This window comes from Acinonyx jubatus, chromosome C2, assembly GCF_027475565.1.
Source record: "Acinonyx jubatus isolate Ajub_Pintada_27869175 chromosome C2, VMU_Ajub_asm_v1.0, whole genome shotgun sequence".
NCBI classification, from domain to species: Eukaryota; Metazoa; Chordata; class Mammalia; order Carnivora; family Felidae; genus Acinonyx; species Acinonyx jubatus.
In genome coordinates, this window is record NC_069384.1 from 67614034 (window position 1) to 67639357 (window position 25324).

General features: G+C 36.9%; 1 protein-coding gene across 7 annotated transcripts in view; it reads left to right on the forward strand.

Moving 5' to 3' along the window:
• Positions 1-833: 833 nt before the first annotated feature.
• Positions 834-25324, forward strand: part of SEC22A (SEC22 homolog A, vesicle trafficking protein) — a 68405-nt gene continuing 43914 nt past the window's right edge. For 3 of the 7 annotated variants that reach the window (XM_027061007.2, XM_027061010.2, XM_053220948.1), the window contains exons 1-4: positions 834-947; positions 6668-6868; positions 20351-20514; positions 21639-21833. In XM_027061007.2, coding sequence (XP_026916808.1) covers positions 901-947; positions 6668-6868; positions 20351-20514; positions 21639-21833 — 607 coding nt within the window. In that variant the 5' untranslated portion in view covers positions 834-900. Of the gene's footprint in view, positions 948-1020; positions 1230-1307; positions 1779-6667; positions 6869-20350; positions 20515-21638; positions 21834-25324 lie in introns of those variants that run through there. The other 4 variants (XM_027061008.2, XM_027061009.2, XM_053220947.1 and 1 more) reach the window with 4 other exon arrangements.

The window sequence follows — 25324 nt, forward strand, 5'->3', positions numbered from 1 at the left end:
TCTATTATGTGGCCAATAAGAGGTTGCATGGTCTGGCCTCTGTCTCATCTCAGCCCAAGCTTGCTCCCTTCGTTTCAACCACATTGACTTCCTTTCAGTTCTTAGAACGCACCAATTTCTTTCATGCCCCAACCACCTAACACTTAATGTTCTTTTGGCCTGAAACATCCTTTAAGGTTGTTTCATATACCTGGACACTTCTTTAAAAATATCTTCCCTGATAGTCCAAAATTAATTCATCATCACACCCACTAGTTTTTCTTCATAGTACTGATCACAATTTATAATTATGTAATGATTTATGCTTTAACATCTCTTGCTCCTGTTACACTTTAGATTCCATTCAGTGTTATGTTCTTTCCTGTAACCCAATGCCCAACACCGGGCTTGGCACGTGGTACAGTCATCAAGTGTTTATTTAATAATGCATGTCCAGGCAAAGGGTGAAAGGGCCCGTAGGGTCTGCATCTGGCATTTCTTTGCCAAGGTTAGGTGCCTGCTTGTGTGGTGATAGATGGGACAAGTCCTTTTCTTGCTCACTCAGAGAGGGCTTTTCCCCCCGCTCCTTGGATAATGTTTGCTGTGTGGCCGCGTGAGAGACGAACTGACTCCAGATACCGGCGACCAGCAGGAGAGATTAGCTTCATTTGTGAAGGACAACATTAGCTGTCACCAGAGGACTTTGCAACGTCTTGGCGCAGGTGCGTGAAACGCTGCCAATCTTTCCTGGAACGGGGCGGGACAACCTCGGGCCTGGGGAGGGGGCGGGCCAATGTGTCTTCCCACAGACCCTGATTGGCCTGGGCGGGCCGAAGGGAGGGGGCGGGGCTTGATCCCGCCAGGCGCCAGCCACGTTGGACGTGGGGCTGCCCCGAGGAAAGGCCACTCCCTGGCCCCATAATGCACTGCGGGCGCGTCATTTGGAGCGGCGGGTCTCGGCTCGGCAGGTACGACCTGGCCCCTCCCAGTTCTCGTTCCTCAACCCTCTTAGGGTCGCTCAAGATTGGGTCCCTTCGCTCTCCCTCCCTCCCGCCACGGCTGTGACCCTCGCCCTCGCGACTACAGACCTCCCGAGCAGGAACCCAGCGCGTGCCTTGGGGGGCGGGAGCCGGGTGGTTGGAGCCGCGGAGCATTGGAGGGGTGGGATTGCGGGGACTTCTTCCCCTTCAGCTTAACGGGGGCTGTGGGGTCGCACGAGTGGCAGTTGCCCCTTGGCTGACCTGTCTTGGGTATGGGACTGCTCAGGCAGGGGACCCGGGGGGAGGGACAGTCGCTGTGGGCTGCCAGCAGTGGGGGGCATTCCCTGGCGTCCAGTTGCTGGAAACACGGCCATCTACCTAGGCTACTTAGGTGGACCAGAGAGCTTGATGTGGCATTTCCTATTTTTTAAAAGCAGGGTGGGATTTGAACTAGTGGCTTATTTTGCGTTCAGTGGGGTTTTAATGAGCATTGAGCCCAGAGATTTGACCTCGTTGGCCAAAGAAGGCTCTTAAGGCCCGTTAGTGGCACTTTGGGTGCAATGTGGCTTATAGGAGACCTGAGCAATTGGCTCCACAGATGGAAGAGGGCTCCAAAATAGGAGGCCGAGCCCCAGCTGGCTTGAATCTCTCTGCCAGCGAAAACAACTTTGGACTTTTCTCCTCAGTTTCCTGGATCAACCTCTTGGGGGCAGTTGGAGAGCTTGAGAACCAGTCCCTCCTATGCCTGTACAGCCAAGGCAAAGTCCAGGGCTAAAGTGTCAGCCACCAGACGCAAGATGTTGTAATCCCATCTAACAGGTGGAACAATCACTTTTCTAAATTCTGAATTTGCTCACGTGCTGAGATTATAAGGAATTAGTACTTGAAACAGTACCAACACTTTCCATTATTGAAGGTTGTATTTCAGTATTTGATATGTGTGACCATGCCCTAAATTAATGGGATATCTGGACATTTCTTATGTTGAGAACCATGATAACCAATTTAGTACCTTTGTGTGTGTGTGTGTGTGTGTGTGTGTATGAATTGATTTTTTTAAAATCTGTGTTTTATATCGATGTTTAAAAGAAGCCTAGGTCTTTTCAAAGGGGTGCCTGTGACTTTCCAAATACCTGAGTAAGAAACTTGAAAACGTTGTGAGGCAGTATCTCATAGAGTGGTTAGAGTTAGGCCTGGATCTAAATCTGTCACTTGCGAATTTAAGAATTGAATAAATTTCTTAACTTTTCTGAGCTTGAATATCCTCAAAGGAAAAATGGAACTGATAGTACCTATCTCATAGGTTATTGGAAGGCTTAAATCAGGTAGTATATAAAGTGCCTGATAATTAGAGGGCAGTCAGTAAATTAATAATAATAAACAATATTGCACTTTCAGTCTTCAAGGTGATGTTTCAGGTTCTTTATGTAGCTCTGTAAGGTAGATACTATTAGTGTCTTTAAAATAATCCTAGGAGATACGTGCTATTAGTGACCACAATGTATAGGTGAGCAAATTGAATACAGAAAGGCAAAGCTTGCCCAAGTTTACAGTTAGCACATGGTGGAGCCAGGTTTTGAACCCAGGCACTTGTTCCAGACTCCGTCCTGTTAACTGTTATACTGCCTCTTATAGAAAATGTAAGGTGGTCTTTTATTATTTCAAAGAGTAGCTAGAAAGCTTCTGTATCACTGGCTTCTTGCTCCTTGCTGGTTTAAGGAGACTGATGTAGCACAGTGATACAGAGATACAAGATACTTAAGTTTAAGCACCAGTTCTGCTGTATATTCGTAGTGACATTGAGAAAGGGACCTTCAGTTTCCTCATCTGTAAATGGAGATTATACCTACCTCACTGTTGGGGACTCACAATTTGTGCATGTATTGAGGGCCCTGTTCCTAGATATGGGTATCTACTCTGGAGCCTGAGGTCTTATACATACTTTGTAGTACAAGCACCTATAATAGTATTGAAGGCTTCTGGTAAGGTGGGGGCATAGGCAAAGCCATAAAATAAATTCTGATTGTCCTTGGCACTCTTTCCCCTTTTCCTCTTTTAAGCTCTGTCTTTCAAGTGTCTTTCTGTTAACCTATGGCTGTTGAGTCCTTCCCTTTTCACTCAATCTTGCTCCCACCCTGTGGGCCATAATTAGTATAGCTTTCTCCCCCCAAAGCCCCTGCCCCCATTTCCACAGATCTCAGCCAGCATTTTCAATGAAATATGTACCAAGGGAGTGTTTCCCATGCAAGATAATTTGAGTATAAGCAGATGAACATTAAATAATTTTCCAAAAAATTAAACACACACATTTGGATGAAACAAAAAAAATTCTCTAAATTAGAAAAATGTAACACCTCAAAACTGATTTCACAGATATTATTGCTAAGGATAGGGCAAAAAAATAAGTAGTTGAAAGGCTGCTTTAGGTAAATAATAGTACAAGTGCAATGTAGATATAAGAATTCTGAAAAGGATAGTTGGATAATTAAGTTTGGGAAATAATGAACTTAAAATATGAGTGGTTAACGCAATATGAAATGTTTTTACCTATTATGAAAGCATCTTGTTGAAAGTAGATATAAAATATACTTCTGTATTGGATTTTGTTAATTACTTTTTGAGAAATTGCCTTCCTGGTGGCCCACAGTCATTACCCCACAAGGTTGTGAAGAAGAGATCAGCCTCTAGGTAAATGTTTTCCCAGACCTACCTAGATTCTAATTTGGGCTTTTTCCTTTAGCAGTTGCTCTTGAGGAAAGGATATGCAGGTCAGTACCCAAATCCCTATGAGTTTTCTGCTATCTAAAGACAGATTTTTTTCAGGGTTAAAGGTGAGGGAAAATGGATCATGCTAAAAATATACCTATGGCCCTGATAAAACTACTATTGCCCTGAATCTCCCCATGCAAATGTTAACCTCTTGATTTCCTTGGTTCCTCCCAACGCTTCCTTGGTTTCCCGACCACCACTGTGCCTAGACTCTAAAGGTACTCTAACCTTAGCTTGGTCTTCATGTGGGTGGATACCTTTTTCTACTATCATAATCCAGATGAGATTGGAGTGTTTTTTTTTTTTTTAAGGAACTGCATTAAGAATCCAAGATAGAAAGAGAAGGGAGGTATTAGTTGATAGAGGAGAGATTGCTTATCCTAAAGTGATTGAAGTCCATCTACAAATTAGTTAAGCCTGACATTATTCATTGGACAGTCATACTAGTTTCTTTTGTTAGTTCACTGGTTTGGATGTTAGGTCAAATGATTCTGGGAGGAAGAGATTTAACTTTTTCTCTTCAGAAGAATCTTATCTACTAATAGAAGCAATTTTTTGACAACCTTTTAAGAATTTTGACAGGGACTATCAGTGCTGTGTTGTGCTTTTGGTTACAAGCCCAAATATATTAGGAGTATCTGAAATGCAGGTTTGTCTAACAATGTTTTTCTAATTAGCTAAGTGGTGGTCAACACAGGTTGTGTTGTGTTTGCTCTTTTCATCTATTGATGATTCTTGGGGGTAGGAATAGCCTTTGGCATAGTCCCTGGCATTTGGTATGTACTCAATAAATGTTTGTTAAGTGAATGGAATTTGCAGGTTGGTGTTTGTTTCTCAGTATATATTTTAGGAAATATGAATCATATCTTTCTGTTTTTAATTCATAAAAGAGTAACTGACAATTACATGAAAATTGCCACTCTGTAATAAAGATTATTCTTAATATTTCTGTTGAGATCCTAGACAGATCAGGCATAAAATAATACAGTCTATTTTTAAATACTAAGAATATGGGTGTTTGGAAAACTAGAAGTCACAACCCTGCTCTCATGTTGATTCCCCGAGTACTTATTGTGTTGCAGTAAACTTTGGGAAGAAAACATTTTATGTTTAAATAATACATGCCTAAAGGTATGAAGTAAGATATTTTCCTACTTTCTTATTCTTAGGCTAAATATAATAATTATGATTTCATAAGCAAAACATAGTAACAGTTTTTAATAGGGGTTTTAGTTTAGATATCATCCTTTGAGGGAACCCAGCTTTCTCTTGCTACTGCTTTTAGAAAAGGAAAGAAACTGATTGAATAGAAAAAAATAATTTGAATATGTCATGTTGGAACTTTTGTTGGAAGATCCTATTATGGTAAAGGCTAATTGAATTTCTGTTGGTTTTTTTTTTTTTTTTCATTTTAAACGAATGGAGGAGAAAAATATTAAAGAGTAAGGACATGTTAATACCTATCTATTCCTCTCATTTCCTCATGAAAAGATGATGCATTAACTTTGTTATTTGGGTTAATGTTTCTAGTCAATTACCATCATGAATGGATAGTCACATTTTGACTTTACATAGCAACAAAAGCTAGGAGCTGTAGTACTAATTTCCAGATTCGGTACCACTTGGTTTTCTGCGGCATTTTAAAATATTCTAACTAACTCAGTTTTTCATTTTTTGGAATGAGATAGTCTTGACCTATCTGAACAGGGCAGGTAAGGGTTAATTTAGTCCCTGAGATACAATATCTTGAAAAAAGCTATGAAATTGTTAGCAAATTTTTCAGTGTTCACCGTTGCCCCTACTGCTAGCAAAGCAGTATTTAGTAGCATTATGCTCTGAAGGCCTGTCAGGAAAGAGTTATCACTTAATTTCAGACTGTGAACATGTTTTAATTTAGTGTTTTTGAAAGTATGATCTGTAGAAACTAAACATAGCATTTACTCGGGAATTTGTTAAAAATGAAAGATTCTCAAGCTCCACCCCACAGTCAATGGATCAGAATTTGGGGGTGGGAGGAGGTTCAGAAATCTGCCTTTCTGACCAAACTTCCAATAGTTTTTATACAAGCTAAAATTTGAGCAGTATTATATATCTTAAATCTAAGTTTCCATTTACCTGATTTCTTTCAGACCTGGCCTGTGAAGTCCTTTTATCTATTTTTATGAAGCATGATCAGAATATAATAAAAGAGACCATTATGATTTTCTGGTATAAAGAGATTGAGAGCAGTATTAAAACACTATTCCTTTAGCTTTAAGATTTACTATGAATAATTTTTTTCTTATTATAAAGGTAATATATGGCCATTGTGGGATATTATGAAAATTTAGGAAATTATAAAATAACAATCACACATAATCCTGTTTTCTGGAGATAAGCATTATTATAATTTTGGCATGTTTCCTTCTAATATCTATTTCCCCATTTATCTCTCCCTTCTTTTTGTCTTTATGGAAAACAACATTTGCAGTTTTTATCCTGCTTTTTTCCTAATATAAGGATTTTACCACATTATTAAACTGTTTTTCACAAACATAACTATTGTGCTTTATATTCCATCATAGGGATGTACTGTAATTAACCATTTCTTTTATTGTTGGATGTTTAGATTGTTTTTGGTAATTTCTATGAAAGAATGTCTTTCTGTCTAAAATGTTGTCTGAATCTGATTACTTCCGTTAGGATAGGGTTATATATTGTGGTCAAAGGGCATAAATATTTTCAAACTCTGTTGAATACCACCAAATTAGTTTGAGTAAATATTTCAATATTTACCTCTGTAGATACTTAAGAGAATACCAGAAAGAAGCAAGTATTATTTTTTAAAAGCTAATTTATTAAGGAAAGTGTAGTATGTCATTGTTTTAATTAGTATATCTTTGATTATTAGTGAGGCGAATAGTTTTTTTATCTAACCCAAATTGTTCATTTTGTTTCAGGTCTTCTCTGCTGGTTGAAATGTCTATGATTTTATCCGCATCAGTCATTCGTGTCAGGGATGGACTGCCACTTTCTGCTTCTACTGATTATGAACAAGGCACAGGCGTGCAGGAGTGCAGGAAGTATTTTAAAATGCTCTCGAAGAAACTGGCTCAGCTTCCTGATAGATGTACACTGAAAACTGGACATTATAACATTAAGTAAGACTTCAGTTTGCTCTCTTTACCGAGTGGTTGCCATCCGAATGTAATTTAAGTGGTTGCAGTAAAAATCAGTGAGTGATTAGGAAAGTGTGTTCAAGTCAAGAATCACGTGGTTCTGAACTTATACAAAGCAGTAGTCATGTCATTGCCCCTTTTGCAGTTTCTCTGTGTTTAAATCTGGCTTTAGAAATTTTTATAGTTTTGTAGATCGAAGGTATTTTATAAGTTGGTCACTAGGTTATTTATTGGTGTTCTTACATGCCAGGCAAACTGTAATGGGAAATACAAAAAATTGTACATGATACTTTACCTCAAAGAACTTAAGAAGTTTACATTCTAGTGAGAGAGGATAGCAGTCATCTGTATTTATTGTATATAAAGATGGTAACACTGGGTGATGGGGTAGAGTGACTTTATGGTAGTCTAGGGCTTCTCTGAAAAGGCAGTATTTGAGCAGAGACCTAAAAGATGAGAAAAAAGATGGTCATGTGAAGGATGCTGTGGTTAAAGAACAAGGCAGAGTAACAGCTAGTGCATAAGACCTTTGATATTGATGAAGGGATGGAAAGAAAGCCAGAGATGCTGAAGCAGTATGGACAATTAATACAGTGGTGGCAGAAGCTGAGGTCAGAAAGGTAGGAATGGGACAGGTTACATAGAGCATTCTAGGCTGTGATAAAGAGTTTGGATTGAGTCTAATGTAATAGGAAGCCACTGGAGAGTTTTAAGCTGGAGAGTTATATAATGTGGTTTTGGCTTTGAGTAGATCATCCTGGCTGCTGTATGGAGAATGTGCTCTAAAGGAGAAAGAGTAGAAGCAGAGAGATCATTTAGGAAACTCTTAAAGAAGTTCATTTAGAGGTGATGGCTTATAACTTGAATGACAGTGATAATGATGAGAAATGGTTGGATTGGGGCTGTATTTTGGGAGTAGCACCAACAAATCTTCCTAATGGATTATAGTGGGATGTGAGGAAAAGAGAATAATCAAGAGTTGCCTCTAGATTTTTGGCATAGAGAATGTCCATAATTACTTGGCTAATGGGGCTGAAATGAGTAAGATTGGAGAGTGTATGTTTTTTGGTAAAAATCAAGAGTTCTGTTTGGACATGTTAAGTCTGAGATGCCCAGTAGATATTCAGGAGGCACCGTCAGGTAGGCAGCTGGATGTGTAAGTCTGACGTTTAGTGAAGAAGGACAAGTATGGAGATTTAGTTTTGGGGGTCAGCTTATGTATAATTAAATCCATGGTAATAGATAAGAACCCCTTGGGGAGCATGCACATGAAACAGAGGACAATTAACTCTTCAGAAGTTTGACACTGATTTTGCATACAGAAAGAAATCAGATAAGGACAGGGTCCACAAGGGATATAATTAGGAGAGGGCTTCATTTTTGAGATGAGACACGAGCCATGTCCTGAAGAATTCATAAGATTTGGTTAAGGCAGAGAAGCGGGTATTTCAGGTGTAGAGAGGAAAGGCAGAGTGAGTAAAGAATGACTTAGCACTGGGAGTACATTCACCCATTTGACCTGGTGTAGTGAATGGTGATTTAGGGATAGTTATGGGAAATGTCAGATAATTAGTGTGAGGCCAGATCCTGGATTTCCCTGAAAGTTCAGACTGAGGGATGTCACTTTGATGCAATAGGTTAAAAGAAGCTGTTATTGCAGGTTTGAGGGAAGTGACTTGGTAAAAAACAATGCTGAGGCAGTGAAATGGAAAGTCTGAGAAAGAGATTAACTTATAATTGGGGCCTGAACTAATAAGATGTAAGTGCAAATGGAAAAGAAAAATGCCAACCACAGAGACACTTCAAAAGAAGAAATGGTCAAGCCTGATAAGATGGAATACCAGAGATGAAGAGATGGAATACCAAAGATGACTTAAACCTTGGAATTGGACACAAAGAGGTCTTTGGAAAGGGTTAGGCTAGGCACTATCTTGGGTATTTTACATGAGGTTGTGACTAGGCAGTCCAGTTGAGATGGGTAGAGATTTGGGAATCATTCACATAGAAGTTGAAACTGTGAGGGTAGAAATGCCCACTGAGTTTCTGAGATGCCCAGAATAGACCCTTACAGAATGTCCATAATTACTTAGATCACCTGGATAATGGTAAGATCATTAAATTGGGTTTTCAAAGGGTTTAACTGGAAAATGTGGTGGTGGTGGTGATGGTTAAAATATATTTAAAATGATGTCTAACCTACTTTTGTTTTATGGAGAGAAACTGGAAACATTTTAATATTCTTTTAATAGGCTCTTTTAGTACCCTTGGTCATTATTCTGAGTTTCAGTTGATATTATATAGTATAGTAGACACATGTCAGAATTATAGAAGATTGTTTGAATGCATATGAATTCTGGCAGATATCCTGGACTTGAAAGAACAGCTTTTTTTTGCAAATGGGTTTTCTTTCTGTATTCTCTTCAAAGTATAGTATCATGTAGTAAAATTTTAACACTCCTCCAATTCTGTTTTGAGTTCTAGATTTTGTATTGTTTCTTTGTACCTCATCTTATTCCACAAAGGATGTGAGGCAGTTAACAAAAAAATATAATAATTCAAGAGCACAGGAAAGAGAATCACATAAAGGTAGAGATAAAGATAGGAGAATAATAAACTGAAGTAACATTTCCTTCTGGAGATGCAAACTGCATAGTCCATTCATTTGTTGAAAAGGACTGCAAATATTGCCCTGAGCTTCCTCATGGCCAAAACAAAGGAGGAGGATGAATCATTTACAGGCTACAGTGTCCAGGGCATAAGAACATTGCTCTTCATGTTACAGAGACCTGATGTATGTAAAGAGGGACAGCATTTGGATAGCATTCTTCCAGCAGCCATAACAATGAGCTTATGATTTTTCTTATAATATTCCTCAGTGTAAGCAAATGACATAATGCAAAAAGCAATTTTATGAGAGAGAGTTTATGAGTGAGATGAATCAGCAGTGGTCTAATCTGGCCTGATCTGACAATTTTGAAATGTCTAAAGGAATAAATAGATTACATGGCCTTCAGAACCACACCTAGAAAAGCCTATATGGACATTATTTTTGTAACCAAGTTTTATAAAAGGATTGAATAGTAGATAAGTTTAATTCTAGCTCTTGACAAGAACCTGGGTTTTATGTATTTTCTATCATTGATTAGAGGACTTGTTCGTTGTTTTCTAGTTTATTGAGGTTTTCATGCTATATGACAGTACATTTAGACTGAATTATAAAATCACTATAAAATTGGGGGTTTATACATTACCTGAGTATTTAAAATTCTCTTGTGACACCTCTTTTTCTAACTACCCATGAGCTTGCCAGATAAAATTTGGAGATTTGCAGTTATAGCATCATAGCATAGCCTGAAACTGACATTAGGCTGCCTGTCTGCCTTCTCGAAGCCCGGCCTATGGCCTCCTTTTTCTTGAATCCCCTTCCTTGCTGTTATTATTTTATTTCTCTCATGATCAGTCCCTTCATACATTGCCTGTAGAACTTACTTGACTTCTTTCTCATTTATATTTTTCATATTTTAAATTTATTTTTAAATTTCTATATCCTTTCTGTGTAGTTAGATAGCTCACTGAGATAATTGATCTGGTCTGGCTTATAAATGATTCCTCATCTCTTAGCATTGTGGTTTTCAAATTGGTGTAGAAATTGAGGTGCTCTTTGCAGAATACCACTGAGAACCAAAACATAGTAGCTAATAAGTATGTAATTATATGCTAAATCAGATGGTACCTTGCACTGGATTCTAGTGCAGTAGGTAGAGAAAAACCATAGAGTTTGAGAAAAAAATTGGGAGAGTAACATTTTAAAATTAAATTCCTCCCCTCCCCCGCCCCCACCCTGTATTAGGAAAATGATGAACTTTACCACATTGTAGTGGCTGAATACTTGAGTTCAGCTGATGTAGCCCATTCTGTGGAGCTTATGTTGGCACAGTGCCTTGCACATAAGATACTAGCTGCTAAATGAGGGATGGTTGTTTTGGGAGTATGGCAGTGTTCAAAGTGCCATAGAGTTAAGTCTTCATTTTGTCAAAATACTTCAGTTTGCCTTGTTGGTTAGTGGGTGGTTGAGGGGGTGCATAATCTAGTTTTGTGATTTCTTCTCATGGTCCAGTTGAATCTTTGAACAACATGGGTTTGAACTGCACAGGTCCATTTATAAACTAATTCTTTTGAATAAGTATAGTATAGTACTGTAAATGTATTTTCTCTTATGATTAAAAATTTTTTTAATGTTTAGTTTTGAGAGAGAGAGCACACATGAGCTAGGGAGGAGCAGAGAGAGAGGGAGACACAGAATCTGAAGCAGACTCCAGGCTCTGAGCTGTTATCACAGAGCCCAATGTGGGGCTCGAACCCATGAGCCATGAGATCACTACCTGAACCAAAGTTGGACGCTTAACCGACTGAGCCATTTAGGTGCCCCTGTCTTATGATTTTTTAAAATAACATTTTCTTTTCCCTCGCTTATTGTATGAATACAGTCTATAATACATATAACATACAAAATATGTGTTAATTGTGTTACTGGCAAGGCTTTCAGTCAGTAGTAAGCTATTAGTAGTCAAAGTTTTGGGGAGTCAAAATTCATGCTGTTTTTTGACTGTGCAGGAAGTTGGCGTCCCTAACCCCAGCATTGTTCAAGGGTCTGGTGGTACAATTCTATGTAAAACTTTAAGGAATTTATCTATTCCATAAGTTGAAGGAAACTTTCCTTAAATTGTCATAAATGTTTAATATATAAACCTATGTCAGAACTTAGGAAACAATAATAACTAAAGCAATAATTAAGAACCATATGAAATTAAGTTGTGTCATGTGGGATCTTAAAATTTTGAGATTGGTTTTGGGGGTTTGAAAATCATAGTTGTACATTTTGAGGTCTCATTAAACATTGAGATACTCCTCTTATGAAAATGTAAACCGCTTTGGGAGGTCAGTCATACTCTACTGTGAATTTTAGTGCAAGAAATAAAATTTCTTAGTTCTTTCACTGTGAATTCTTTTTAAGTCTGATAATGTCTGTGAGCTTTATAGGTTCTCTCTTTACCTGAGTCTTTACTTTCTCTGTATTTGTCCACAAACTACTATCTCTAGCCAGGAATGCTATTTTAGGCTTACCTGCCTTTTGTTTTTAGTTTCTTGCAGTGCTTTTCTTTCACTCTTTGGTGCTATTTTCTGATTATAAGAATAACAACTTCAACAATGACCCAGTTATTAAGTACCTGCAGTTTCCAGGCACTTTTCTTACATTATCATTCAATTTTGCAACAGCTCTTTTGCATTGTCCAGGGCAGACACACAACTCACACTAGCTTAAGTAAAAAAAAAAAGAAAAAAAAAAAAGCGTTCTATGAAGGCTAGGTTGGCTTCTGAGTTAAATGGAGCCAGGGACTCATGTTGTTATCAGGAATATTTCTCTCATTTCTTCCCTCTCTCTCCTTTTGCAGATAGGTATTCTCCATGTATAGGAAAACACTTTACTGCCAGCTGTAGGCATACTTCATTTCAGGTGAGCCAGCCCTCTCCCTCCATGTTTCAGGGAAAGGACTTTATTAGTCTGGCTGTGTTGTGGCCCATTTCTGGAATAGCATTGTGGTCAGAGGGCTGAGGTACTTTTGGTTGGATCCTGGATACATGTCCACCCTTTGGATGAACAGCTTTACCAAAGTCATATAGAATAGGTAGTAGAGCTGGAGAGAATTCCCCAAAGGGAAGGAGAAAAGGGTTGTTGGAAAGATAGCCATTGTAGTACTATCACTGCTTTTTTACAGATGAGGAAACTGAGACTTAGGGACTTAAGAAACTTAATCACAGTCAGAAAGCCAGTAAATGGTATATATGAACCATAGTCTTTTAGCTTCAGCATTCACATTATACTCTGGTAAAAGAATTGCCTCCCTTTACCTTTAACTTCTCTCTTTATAAGGTGCATGTGTAACTCTCCTAATTCTTTTTACTTTTTATGGAGAGAAAAATTAACTAGGGAAGAGAATTAAGTGAAACTTTTCCTCCCCCCTCCTGTTTTTGGTTGAGAAATAATGAGGAATAGAGTATGTGTGATGTCTAAAATTGATGAGCCATGGGGTGCCTGGGTGGCTCCATCAGTTAAGCGTTTGGCTCTTGATTTTGGCTCAGGTCATGATCTCGTAGTTCATAAGATCAAGCCTCACATTGAGCTCTGTGCTGATGGTGTGGAGCCTGCTTGGGATTCTCTCTCTTCTCTCTCTCTGCCCCATCCCTGTTAGTGCATGCGCGTGCATACTCTCTCTCTCTCTCTCAAAATATATACATATATTATATATATATACATATATATGTGTGTGTGTGTGTGTGTGTGTATATATATATATATATATATATATATATATATATAACAGCTTTTCAACCACATACATGTTAAGTAGGCTTTTATGAACTGGTTTTGGGACCTCATTTCTCTTACAATACAGTTTTTGTGGAAAAATGAGTTCTAGGTGCCATAAAGTTTTGGGATACCACTGAGAGGTAAATGAGGGATTGCCTTTGACTGATTATCTTAAAAAGTAAAGATTTCATTCTTTCTGGTGTGAAGGTGTTAGAGTTAGTGGGAGAGCATGAATCAAGGGATAGGTTAACTCTGCAGAAAAGAAAATGAGGGACTTCATAGGCAGATTTTTCTTGCTGTTTATTTCATCCAAGGTTTGGATGGTGTAATCCTTTGCCCACTTAAAATTCTCTGATTCTCGTTTTGCTTACTGTTATAAGTTGCTATCACCTGGCATGCTGCATATTAATAAATATTTTCTTACATAATGGGTTTAAAATTAGTGACTAAATGGGTCTTTTTTTTTTAATGTTTTTTTTAATGTTTATTTTTGAGACAGAGAGAGACAGAGCATGAACGGGGGAGGATCAGAGAGAGAGGGAGACACAGAATCCGAAGCAGGCTCCAGGCTCTGAGCTGTCAGCACAAAGCCCGACACGGGGCTCGAACTCACAGACCGTGAGATCATGACCTGAGCCGAAGTCGGACGCTCAACCGACTCAGCCACCCAGGCGCCCCTAAATAGGTCTTTAAAAAAATTTTTTTTAATGTTTATTTATTTTTGAGAGACAGAGACAGAGGTGTAGAAAGAGAGAGGGAGATGCAGAATCCGAAGCAGGCTCCAAGCTCTGAGCTGTCAGCACAGACCCCAGCGTGGGGCTTGAACCCATGAGCCGAGATCATGACCTGAGCCGAAGTTGGATGCTCAATTGACTGAGCCACCCAGGTGCCCCTAAATGGGTCTTTTATTCATTAGATAATGTATTCATAATTTATCTCTTCACCAGTGGAGAATAATTGAAAGTTGGCCACATAAGAGAGGCCTAAGTGAGAAAAGAAGTTCCTGGTAGAATGCTGCACATGGGAGACACTCAGTGTTACTGAGTTTTCTTTCTGGTTCTTTCTACTCGCCCAGTGATGGCACAGTCTTGCTTTCACTTTATTTCCTATTAGGCATATTTGGTGATAATAAAATCTGTAAGTTATACTCACTTTCATAGTGTCCAACTTATTCTTATTTAAAAGTTTAAGTGCTTTATTTTAGGGAATGGAATTCAGCATGAAAGGTTCTGTTTCAAAGATAATAATTTTCTTGGGATGCCTGGCTGGATCAGTTGGTGGAGCATGCGAGTCAAGATCCTGGAGCTATGAATTTCACCCCCATGTTGGGTGTAGAAATTACTTTATTTTATTTATTTATTTTTGAGATTACTTTAAAAACATATATATATATATATATATATATATGTATAAAGTTTAAAAAATAATCTTCTTACACTTAGCAATTTTAACAGATGGCATGTCCTTCTGGAGAACTTTTCTTCACCCATGAAAGCTATTCACAGGGCAAATGAGGCTACAAAGGATTGACAGATTTTCTATGTGTAATGGTACAATGGTATGTACCATTGTAGGGAATACAAATGTTAATTATTACTGGCTCAATTTATTAATAGTTTGCTATATACATTGTCATTTAGCATGCTACAAAATGCAGTTTTATTGTTTTGTATGTTGTTGTTTTAAGTGCATTTACAGCACCTTATTGCAAGTGCCTGGCAGGCGGAGATTTGGTCTTTGAAATCAGAGTCTGTAGAGTAGAATGCTAGACATATGCATGAGAGGTGCTTTGTATTTGCTGTGGGGAAGACCATTGCTTTCACTCATTGTTTACTTTGGTACATCAGGCCACAGTTGTCCTAATAATGTCAGTGTTTCATTGGTGATGTGTAAAATTTCTTTGACAGTTCATAAATAAAATCAGATACTAGAAAATGCTTAATGTTTAAAACTGCTTATTTTATTGGATTTTAGAAATCACTTGAGGTATGGCCTGCTTGGATACGTGACAGAATTAGCTTTTTAATGAAGTGATTGAAAGGGGTAAATACGCCTTATCTGCAGTTGCAACTTTTCTGTCAGCCTTACCTGTTTAAGACACACTTGATCCTAGAAGTCCCTAAAGAAGTTCCTACTGTTGGGGGGAGGAACCAAAGATGTAATGAGCATGGATAAATTCCTTGGCCAGAAGAAAGACAGTAGCTCTAAAGACCAAACCCCATTGGTACCAAAGCCCAGAAATAGAAGGAAAGTAAAAAAGAAATTAGAGCAAAGTAGGAAGAAAACAATGGCAATTTAAAAATTGTGCTCAGGGTGTTGACAGGAAAAATTTTGGGGTGTGTGTGTGTGTGTGTGTGTGTGTGTGTGTGTATGTGTATTAGTAATGTTCATGATAAAAGGAGAGTAGACCTATCTAACAGATATGTATAGCCATCTGTAGATGAGTAATTCTGCATGGTATCTGAGAACATCTCTGTCTTTAGGGGAATGTTGAAAATTCACTGACCTGAACCCTAGAGCCTTCTTGGAACACTGGAAGAGGAGGTGAAGTTGTACTCTGTTCTGTAAAATTTACTCAAATATTTATTGAGCTTCTGCTTTATGTAGATACTTTGTGTAGACACGGCTGGGCTGTACAATTATATGTGCACAATATGTTGAACAAATCAGTGTGTAAATGAGTGAATGAGTGATGTCATCTTTGCACTCATATATTCACTAATTTATTGAGCACTTATTGTATCCTAGACACCAAATATTCTAGTTGCTAAGAATACAGTGGTGAACCCTACAGAAATTATCTCTGCTTTTACGGAGCATAGATATTAGTGAAAGAGACATTACAACAAATAAACATATGAATATCTAATTACAAACTGGGCTAGTTACATGAAGAAAAATAACAGCTGCTATGATACAATCATAGGGGTGGGATCCATTTAGATTGTGTGCTCTGGGAGGGTCTTTAAGTCCAAGAATGATGAATAGGATCAACCATGTCAGAATTGGAGCCATTATAGAGACGGGGTTGGGTTGGGAGCATTGCAAGTAGGGAAGACAGAATTCATGAAGTTTCTCAGGTTGGAAGTTGGAGGACCCGGAGTAGGTTGGTATCCCTTGGATCTGAAATGACACTAGTGTGGCTGGAATGCAGAGAGGGAGGAGTGGAGTTGCACAGGAAGTAGAGAAGTTGGCAGGGCTTCCTGAATATCCTTGTAATACAAGTTCCCAAATCCTTAAGATTCATTACTTTTAATTAGGGCGGAAAATAGAGATTGATTTGTAGCTTGAAAACATGAAAAAAAAGTTGGTGAGTTGGCACATAATTGGCTCATCTGTAATAGAGGGAAGTTAGTGTTGCATTGGGAAAGAATGTAGGCTTTGGAGTTAGAACTAAGTTTGTCCCTGCTGTGCTTCTTAATGGTTGTTGTGGCCCTGGGTAAGCTACTAAACATCTCTGAGCCTCTGTTTCATCATCTGTAAAATGGAGATAGTGATGTCCCTTTACTGTGAGAATGAAATTAAATCAAATACATATATAAAGCACCTAGCAAAGGGCCTGGTTCAGACTAAATGGTCAGTAAACTATATCTGCTGCTGTTACTACTAATCTTCTTTCTCCTCAAGGCACAAAGGCAACAGCCAGATTGTTTGTAAAATATGAGCCAAATGAACCTAATGGACATACTAAAGCTTGCACAAACTGACATGCCTGTAGTCATTTTAGACTATATCATATGAGGAGTTATCTGTGAAAGGGTAGGAGTCTTTGAATTTGTCCCCATGATAGTTGAAAAAGCCAGAAAAAATCTTTTGATAACAGAAGATTTGTATGTACTGTTGGAAAACTGGCTGTGCATTTCAAAGAAAAACAATAATGTAAGAGTAAATTCACTATGAAAAGCCATAATATTATAGAGCACTTTGTAGCCTTTTCAGAGAATATCCTGTAATTATAGTAAAACAAAGGCTTGGGAAGAAGGACTCTCTGAAAATGCTGACATAAAATCTTAAAAACAGAGGCTTTCTTTTATTTTACAAGTAATTCTCTAGTTAGCGCAAGCAAGAGAAACCGTTTGGGATAAATTGTCATGTATATGTCTGTGGTTCACTTTATTATTAATATAGAAATACAGTAAAATTTTACCATAACACAAAAAAATGAAGTCCTATTTTTGGAGGATAATGAAACAATTCCTAGTTAGCTACTTGGGTGTTCTGAGTATGGGGAAGCCAATCATCATTGTGTTTTTATCCCAATTCAGGTTACTGGGGCATTTATTTGAATGCTAGTGACATGTCAAAGAATTTTTATAATGATAGAATTTTTATAATGATTTTTTGGGAAGAGAAAATTGCTTGGGAAAAACATAACTTTGTCCTTTGATTTCGTTATTTCATAGAAAAATGCAATGTGTATGGCTAAACTTTTTTGACTGATCTATAAGAAGAGATAATTTTGGTTTTTGAACATTATCTATATAAAAATAAGAAACTAAAAACTTCTTTGAAGCAATGTGCATTCCAATATTTTCTGTTATGTGCTATTTCAATTTTAAAGAAAATATGTAGTTTACTACACTAACTTTATGACCTTTTAACAGTAACAGTTGCAGTTTGAAAAACAGTGCATCAAATGATGGTGTTAAGTGAACCTCAGAAGGGAATTCCAGGTTATTCCAGTAGTAGAAGATGAGCACAATTTTTCCAGTGGTATATCCCATGCCATTAATCATAGATGATTAATAGGTGCCAACTCCACATCATTTGGCTGCATGGGATGGTCTTTTAAGAGAGGGTGGAGGGGAGGGAGGGAGGAAACTGTATATGCGTGAACTCTCACTGAAGGATACTTAAGAATTTAATAATAATATGAGTTGGGGCACCTGGATGGTGTGGTTGGTGGAACATGTGGCTCTTGATCTTTGGAGCATAAGTTCAAGCCCCCATGTTGTTTGGGTGTGGAGATTACTTAAAAAAAAAAAATCTTAAAAAAATAACATGAATTGCTTGAGGGATAGAGAACTGGGTATCTTTGGGTGGAGGTAGTGATAAAACACTTTAAATACCGTATTTCATTTTCAGTTTTTAAAAATTTGAGTTACTTGAACATATTTATTCTATAAATATAAATTTAAAATAAATTCTGCTTCTACATTATTAGAGAAAAAAGAGGGTAGGAGGACTCCCATATGGATCAGGGTTTGGCAGTAAAGATTACCGTGATAGATTAACAGTGTTTTTCGCAGGAGTGGGAGGGAGGTACAGCCTTTATGCTCTGTTTGCTGCCCCTGATCTAGATGAGTTACACTGAACAGTACTATTAAAGAATGTTAAATTGATTCACTAAGAAGGGTTAATTTGTATCCCATTCTCTGCTTATTGTAGGGGGTCGTACACTTTAGAAATTTTTGTTTTCAGTAGAACATGGCTAATTTGAACATTTCAGTGCTTAAAGTAGACATTTTAAAAAAATTTAACTTAGAAATAATTTCAAACTTACAGAAAAGTTGTATAAATAAGAATAATACAAATAATACCTATTTCCAGATTTACCTTTTGTTAACATTTTAGTCCATTTACTTTATTGTTTTTATCTGCCTACCTATTTATCTGACTTATCTTTGTCTAAGTCATTTGAGATAAACTTAAAATACCATGTCCCTTTATTCCTAACTTCTAAGTGTATTTTCTAAGATTAGGGATACACTTCTATTTAACTACGGTACAGTTATCAGCCTTAGTATCAGAGATACCACACTTTACTGCCTGCCTTCCATTTTTATCAGTTGACCCGGCATGTCCTTTATAGCATTCCTTCCCCCAACCCCCTTTCCCCACTCCTGCCCTGGCACAGGATCCAGATTAGGGTTAGGTATTGCATTTAGTTGTGTCTCTTTAGCTTTTGATCAGAAACATTTACATAGTCTTTATGTCTTTTTTATAACATTGAAATTTTTAAAGACTATAGCCCCCCCCTTTTAAATAGAATCTTGATATTCTTTCATGATTAGATTCAGAGTATGCGTTCTTGGCTAGAATACTACATACTACACACACACACACACACACACACACGTATATGATATATATATATATATATATATATATATATATATATATACACACACACATACATACATTACATATACACATTTAATACTACGTAGCTGATATGTCTTTCTGAGGATATCACACCTAAAGGCACAGGAGGTCCATCTGCCCATCATTAGTAATGTTGGAATACTCAGTCAAGATATTGTCTAGTGTCTGCTGTATAATAAATATTTTCCCCTTGCAACAAATAAGCAATCAACGGGAAGACATTTTAAAACCATGCAAAATTTCCTACTCCTCACCAAAATTTCCCCCTAGATTCAGCATTCATTGATTATCCTTCCTTGCCCTACTGTGTTGGTGCAAAATGCTGATTTTTCCAGTTCTAGCACTACCTCCACATTTACTGGTTGGTGCTCAGCATTCTGCTGTAAGCAAGAGTTCTCCTTTCTACCCTATTTATTTTATTTGTTGTTGTTATAAACTCATAAATTACTCTTATTTACCCCATGGTTCATAATTCATTATGATGTGAAGTAGAACATTTGATTGTGGAGTCACTGGATGACTTCAGAAGCTCAGTGACCACCCTGAAATTGTGTGCCAAGTTTTGTGTTGTTTGCACATCCGAGGAGAGTGTCCATAACTTTAATCGGAATCTCTAGAGTTCTTGATTCGAACAGTATTAGGTTCCACTAGGTTGAATAGTTAAACCTTAAGCTATCTGTAACCCTTGCATATTTGTATATTCTTTCCCCGGCTTTCTACCCCCAATGTTAAATGACTGAAGTGTTAGAATTATAGTGTGTGTCCATCTTTAGGTACATTACATTTTTTTTGGTTTACTGTTTTAACTGCAACTGGAAGTAGAATTATATTTTGGTTTCTTTAATTTTTTTTGCTAGAATATATAATAAATGTTAATATCTTCATTGCCACTGTAGCAGCAGTTTACTGTGTATAGAACCAGTCTTTTGAAGCAATGAATTACTTTGATTTAATTTGAAATTTTAAAACCAATGTTTTTTACACTGTAGTTTTATTAGCTCTCTGGGAGTGAGCTACATGATGTTGTGCACTGAAAATTACCCAAATGTTCTGGCCTTCTCTTTCCTGGATGAGCTTCAGAAGGAGTTCATTACTACTTATAACATGATGAAGACAAATACTGCTGTCAGACCATACTGTTTCATTGAATTTGGTAAGGGCCTGATTTTTTTCCTTTTCATTGTCCTGTCTCCATCCAGTCATAAGCTATTTTTCATATAATACTGGGGGCCAGGGGAAAAACTCAGAAAATTCTGCTACCTTGCTTTTGATAGAATAATTTGACAGAGGGTCTATAAATTATGGCAACTTCTTCATGTAGGTGCCTATTAGAAAAAATTGTGTCTGAGCTGTGGAGAGAATTGTGATTATTGACACATAGAATTAATCCCAGAGGACAATTTTTCAATGAGAAATTTATAAGCCAGAGATTCAGAGTTCTGTGTTTATGTGATAATCTTTTATAGTCTGCTTAATGTAGAATGGAGGTTGGCAAACATTTGCTGGAAAGTACCAGAGAGTACATATTTTAAGCTTTAAAGACCATATGGTCTCTGTCACAACTACTCAGCCCTGCCATTGTAGCTTGAAAGCAGCCATAGGCAATACATAAATGAATGAGTATATATTCCAATAAAACTTTATTTACATAAACAGCGGGCTTGATTTGGCCCATGGGCATTAGTTTACTTGACTCCTGGTGTAGGAGGAAAAGAAGTAAAACCAACTTGTAAATATGAAAGTAAAATTGGAAGATATTTCAAAAATGTCTTTTATTAAATTTATTTCTTCAAAACATACATTCTAATGGTGTAAGCAGTAAATAAGAAAACAGGTTTGTAAGAACATGCAATTTACAGAGTATGTTCTTATGTAATTACAATTGGTAAATACTGATAAACTTTATATTTTATGAGATATGAAACCCTATAGAAATTAAGACTGATCTAAAATTAAAGAAAGCTGTTTTTGGTTTTTTTGTAAAAATTTAAAATAATTCTGTGAAGTGGATATAATAGTAGAAATGGTCTCACAGTCATTATTTTAAACTATTATTTTATTTATAATTATTAATTTCTAGAGTGAAAAATGGATGACCCCATGATATATTAACCATTAAACACAAATAATATTAGAATATTCCATGACAAACTGAATAGTTTTGGATAACAAATTAAACTGTTTATCTGCAGAATTTACTCCATTAACATCACACTCTCACACACTTTATTTAATAAACAAATGACTGCAAGGAAATTTATTTTTTATTTTACATAGATAACTTCATTCAGAGGACCAAGCAGCGATATAATAATCCCAGGTCTCTTTCAACAAAGATAAATCTGTCTGACATGCAGATGGAAATCAAGCTGAGGCCCCCTTATCAAATATCCATGTGTGAACTGGGGTCAGCCAATGGAGTCACATCTGCATTTTCTGTTGACTATAAAGGTGCTGGTAAGATTTCTTCTGGTGAGTTATGGATCTCAATTATTTCATTAAAAAAACAAACTTTAATAAGAACTAAATAACTCTTGAAAATGAGTTACTTTTTTCCTAATATTTTAAAGCAAGTACCTGAGAGAATATAGACATTTAAAGTAATTCTTTTTCCCAGTGTTTTATACAGTAATCCACCAGATATGTGACTAATCAGGAAAATACTTTTAAATAGCAATCTCAGATGAACTCTAAAGTTTTTCTAGAGATGAATAATTGTAATATGTTAATGTACATGTAAAGTGCTTTGCATTATGTCAAACTGAGTACATTCAAGGCCAGATTTCTTGACTGCCACAGAAAATGGGATCATCTACTTAAACCTCGTCTTCCAAATAAGAAATACCATCCTTAACAGTTGTGACAGATTGAAAACTTCTGCTTAAAAATGGAAACCTCATTGTTGTATAAGACAGCTTGTGCCATTGTTGAATTTCTTGTTTAAAAAATTCTTCATTATATTTTGAGCTAAAGTCTGTTCCCTGTAATATTGACCTGTTTGTCTAAGTTCTGTGACTTTTCCTTGCTTTTTGGCTATACCAGAAAAGCACTTCAGAACTTTGAAGTCAGCAACTCTGTCTCCTTTCTATCCTATTAGTAAGATCAACTCATATATAATCAGTTTCTTTAGCCTTTTGGCCTGTGACATTTTAAAACCTCCCCAACCTGGAAGTTTCCTCTGCATGTGCTTTAGTTTGTTAGTATTCTTCAAATGTGGCATTCAGGAATGAACACAACATTTCTTGGGCTGATTAATACAAATTATGGGAGAAAGAGGGATGCACATTTCCCTAAAATAATCCACTCAGGAAACAGACCAGAAAACAGACCAGTACTAATAACAAGCCCCAGGAGAGAGGAGGTGGATCAGTATTCAGAGTTGTTACAATTCAGGGTTTTCTAAAATGCCCAGTTTCCAACAAAAAATTATAATACATGCAGAGGAAGAGGAAAGTATAATCCGTATACTAGGGGAAAAAAGCAGGCAATAGAAACTGCCTGTGAGACTAATCAGATGTCAGATTTAATAAAGACTTCGAAGTAGGCATTTTAACTATGTTCAAAGAACTAAAGGAAATTATGACTAAAGAAGTAAGGAAGGTATAACAATGATGTTATATCAAATAGACAATATCAATAAAGATAGAAATTTAAAAAAATTTTTAATATTTATTTATTTTTGAGAGAGACAGAGTTTAAGCGGGAGAGGGACAGAGAGAGAGAGGGAGACGCAGAATCGGAAACAGGCTTCAGGCTCTGAGCTGTCAGCACAGAGCCTGATGCGGGACTGGAACTCACAGACTGTGAGATCATGACCTGAGCCGAAGTTGGACGCCCAACTGACTGAACCACCCAGGTGCCCCAAGAGATAGAAATTTTAAAGAAAAAGAACCAGGAGGAATTTGTGGAATTGAACAATACACCTGAAATAAAAAATTTACTAGTGGGGCTCAAGAGTAGATTTGAACTGGCAGAAGAAAGAATTAGCAGACTTGAAGATAGATCAATAGAGATTATTTAATCTAAAGAAAAGAGAAAAAAGAATGAAGAAAAATGAACCTCAGGAAAATATGGGGCACTTAAGCACACCAACATATGCATGATGGGAGAACCAGAAGGAGAGGAGAGAAATAAAGAAGCAGAAACAGTATTTGAAGAAATAATAGCTAAAAAGTTTCCAAATTTACTCAAAAACGTGCTCCTCCAGGAAGTTCAATGAGTTCCAGATAACCATGCAAGAAATCCACAAATAGATGAATCATATTAAAAATGCTGAAAGACCAGAGCACCTGGGTGGCTCAGTTCGTTAAGCATCTGACTCGATTTCAGCTTGGGTCATGATCTCGTGGTTGTAAGATTGAAACCCACCTCCACACTCAGCACACAGCCTGCTTAAGATTCTCTCTCTCCCTTCCTCTGCTCCTCTTCTCTGCTTATCCTCTCTCTCTCTCAAAAACAAAATGCTGGAAGACCAAGACAATGAGAAAATCTTGAAAGCAGCAAGAGAAAAACAATTTGTCACTTATAAGGAACCCCAATGAGATTAACAGCTGACTTCTCAACAGAAACAGTGGAGATCAGAAAGTCACAGGACAGCATGTTCAAAATGCTCAAAGGAACAAAAAAACTATCAGTCAAGAATCCTATGTATGACAAAGCTATCTTTTTGTTTTTGCTGTTTATTGTTTTTCAGAGAGAGTGCACATGTGCGAGTAAGGGATAGGCAGAGAGAGAGGGAGAGCGAGAATCCCAAGCAAGTTCCATGCTTTTAGCACAGAACCTGACACAGGGCTCAATCTTACGAACTGTGAAATCATGACCTGAGCCGAGATCGAGAGTTGGACATTCAACCGACTGAGCCACCCAGGCACCCCAGCCAGCAAAGCTATCTTTCAAAAGTAAGGTGAAATAAAGACATTTGCAGATAGGCAGAAGCTGAGAGAATTTTTGCTGGCATACTCAAAAGAAATACTAAAGGAAGTTCTTCAGGCTGAAAGCAGGTGATCTAGACAATAATTTGAATCCACACCAAAAAAAAATCAAAGAGCAATAGTGAAGGTAATTATAAAAGACAGTTATTTTTCTTTTCTCTTTTGTTCACTGGTGTAAAAGGCAATCATTTAAAACTGTATATAATGTATTATTGAGCCTGTAACATATAGAAATGAAATATATATTTTGCATAACAGCACAGAGGAGGTGGATGGGAGCAAAGGTGCATTAGGCTAAGAAATGACTCCAGATGGTAATTTGAATACACAGGAACAAATGAAGAAAGCCATAAGTGATAATAATTCATATTAATAAAACTTACAAAAATATAATTGCTGTCCTTAGCTTCTTTGAAAGACATAAAATTATGTAATGTTATGACTATAACAGTGTATTTAGGTGTTTGTAATGTTTATAATATATATATCACAATACCACAGAAAGGGAAGAAAGAGGATAGAGCTATATAGGAGTAATGTTTCAATAGCTCATTGGAATTAAGTTAGTATAAATATTAAGCTGTTTCTGATAAGATGTATATGATAAGTACTAGAGTAGCCACTAAGCAAATCACTCAAAAAATAGTGAAAATCATTAAAAATATTAAAGTAATGCAGTATTCACTTAATGCACGGTTAGCAGTAAAGGAGAAATAGAACAAAGGACATGTGACATATAGAAGTAAGTAAAATGGCAAATGTAAATCCTCTATGTCAATAATAACTAATGTGATTGAATTTAAAAGTGTCACTGAATGAAACATTCCAATCAAAAGTTAGATATTATAAAAGTAGATTAGAAAAATAAAAAGAGATTGAAAGTAAAAGGAATAAAAAAGATACATAATGCAAATAGCAACCAATTGATGGAATGGCTTTTTGATAGTAGACAAAATAGACTTTAAGGCAAAAATTGCTACTGGAGATACAGAAGGACATTTTATGATGATAAAAGATTAAGGTATAACAATT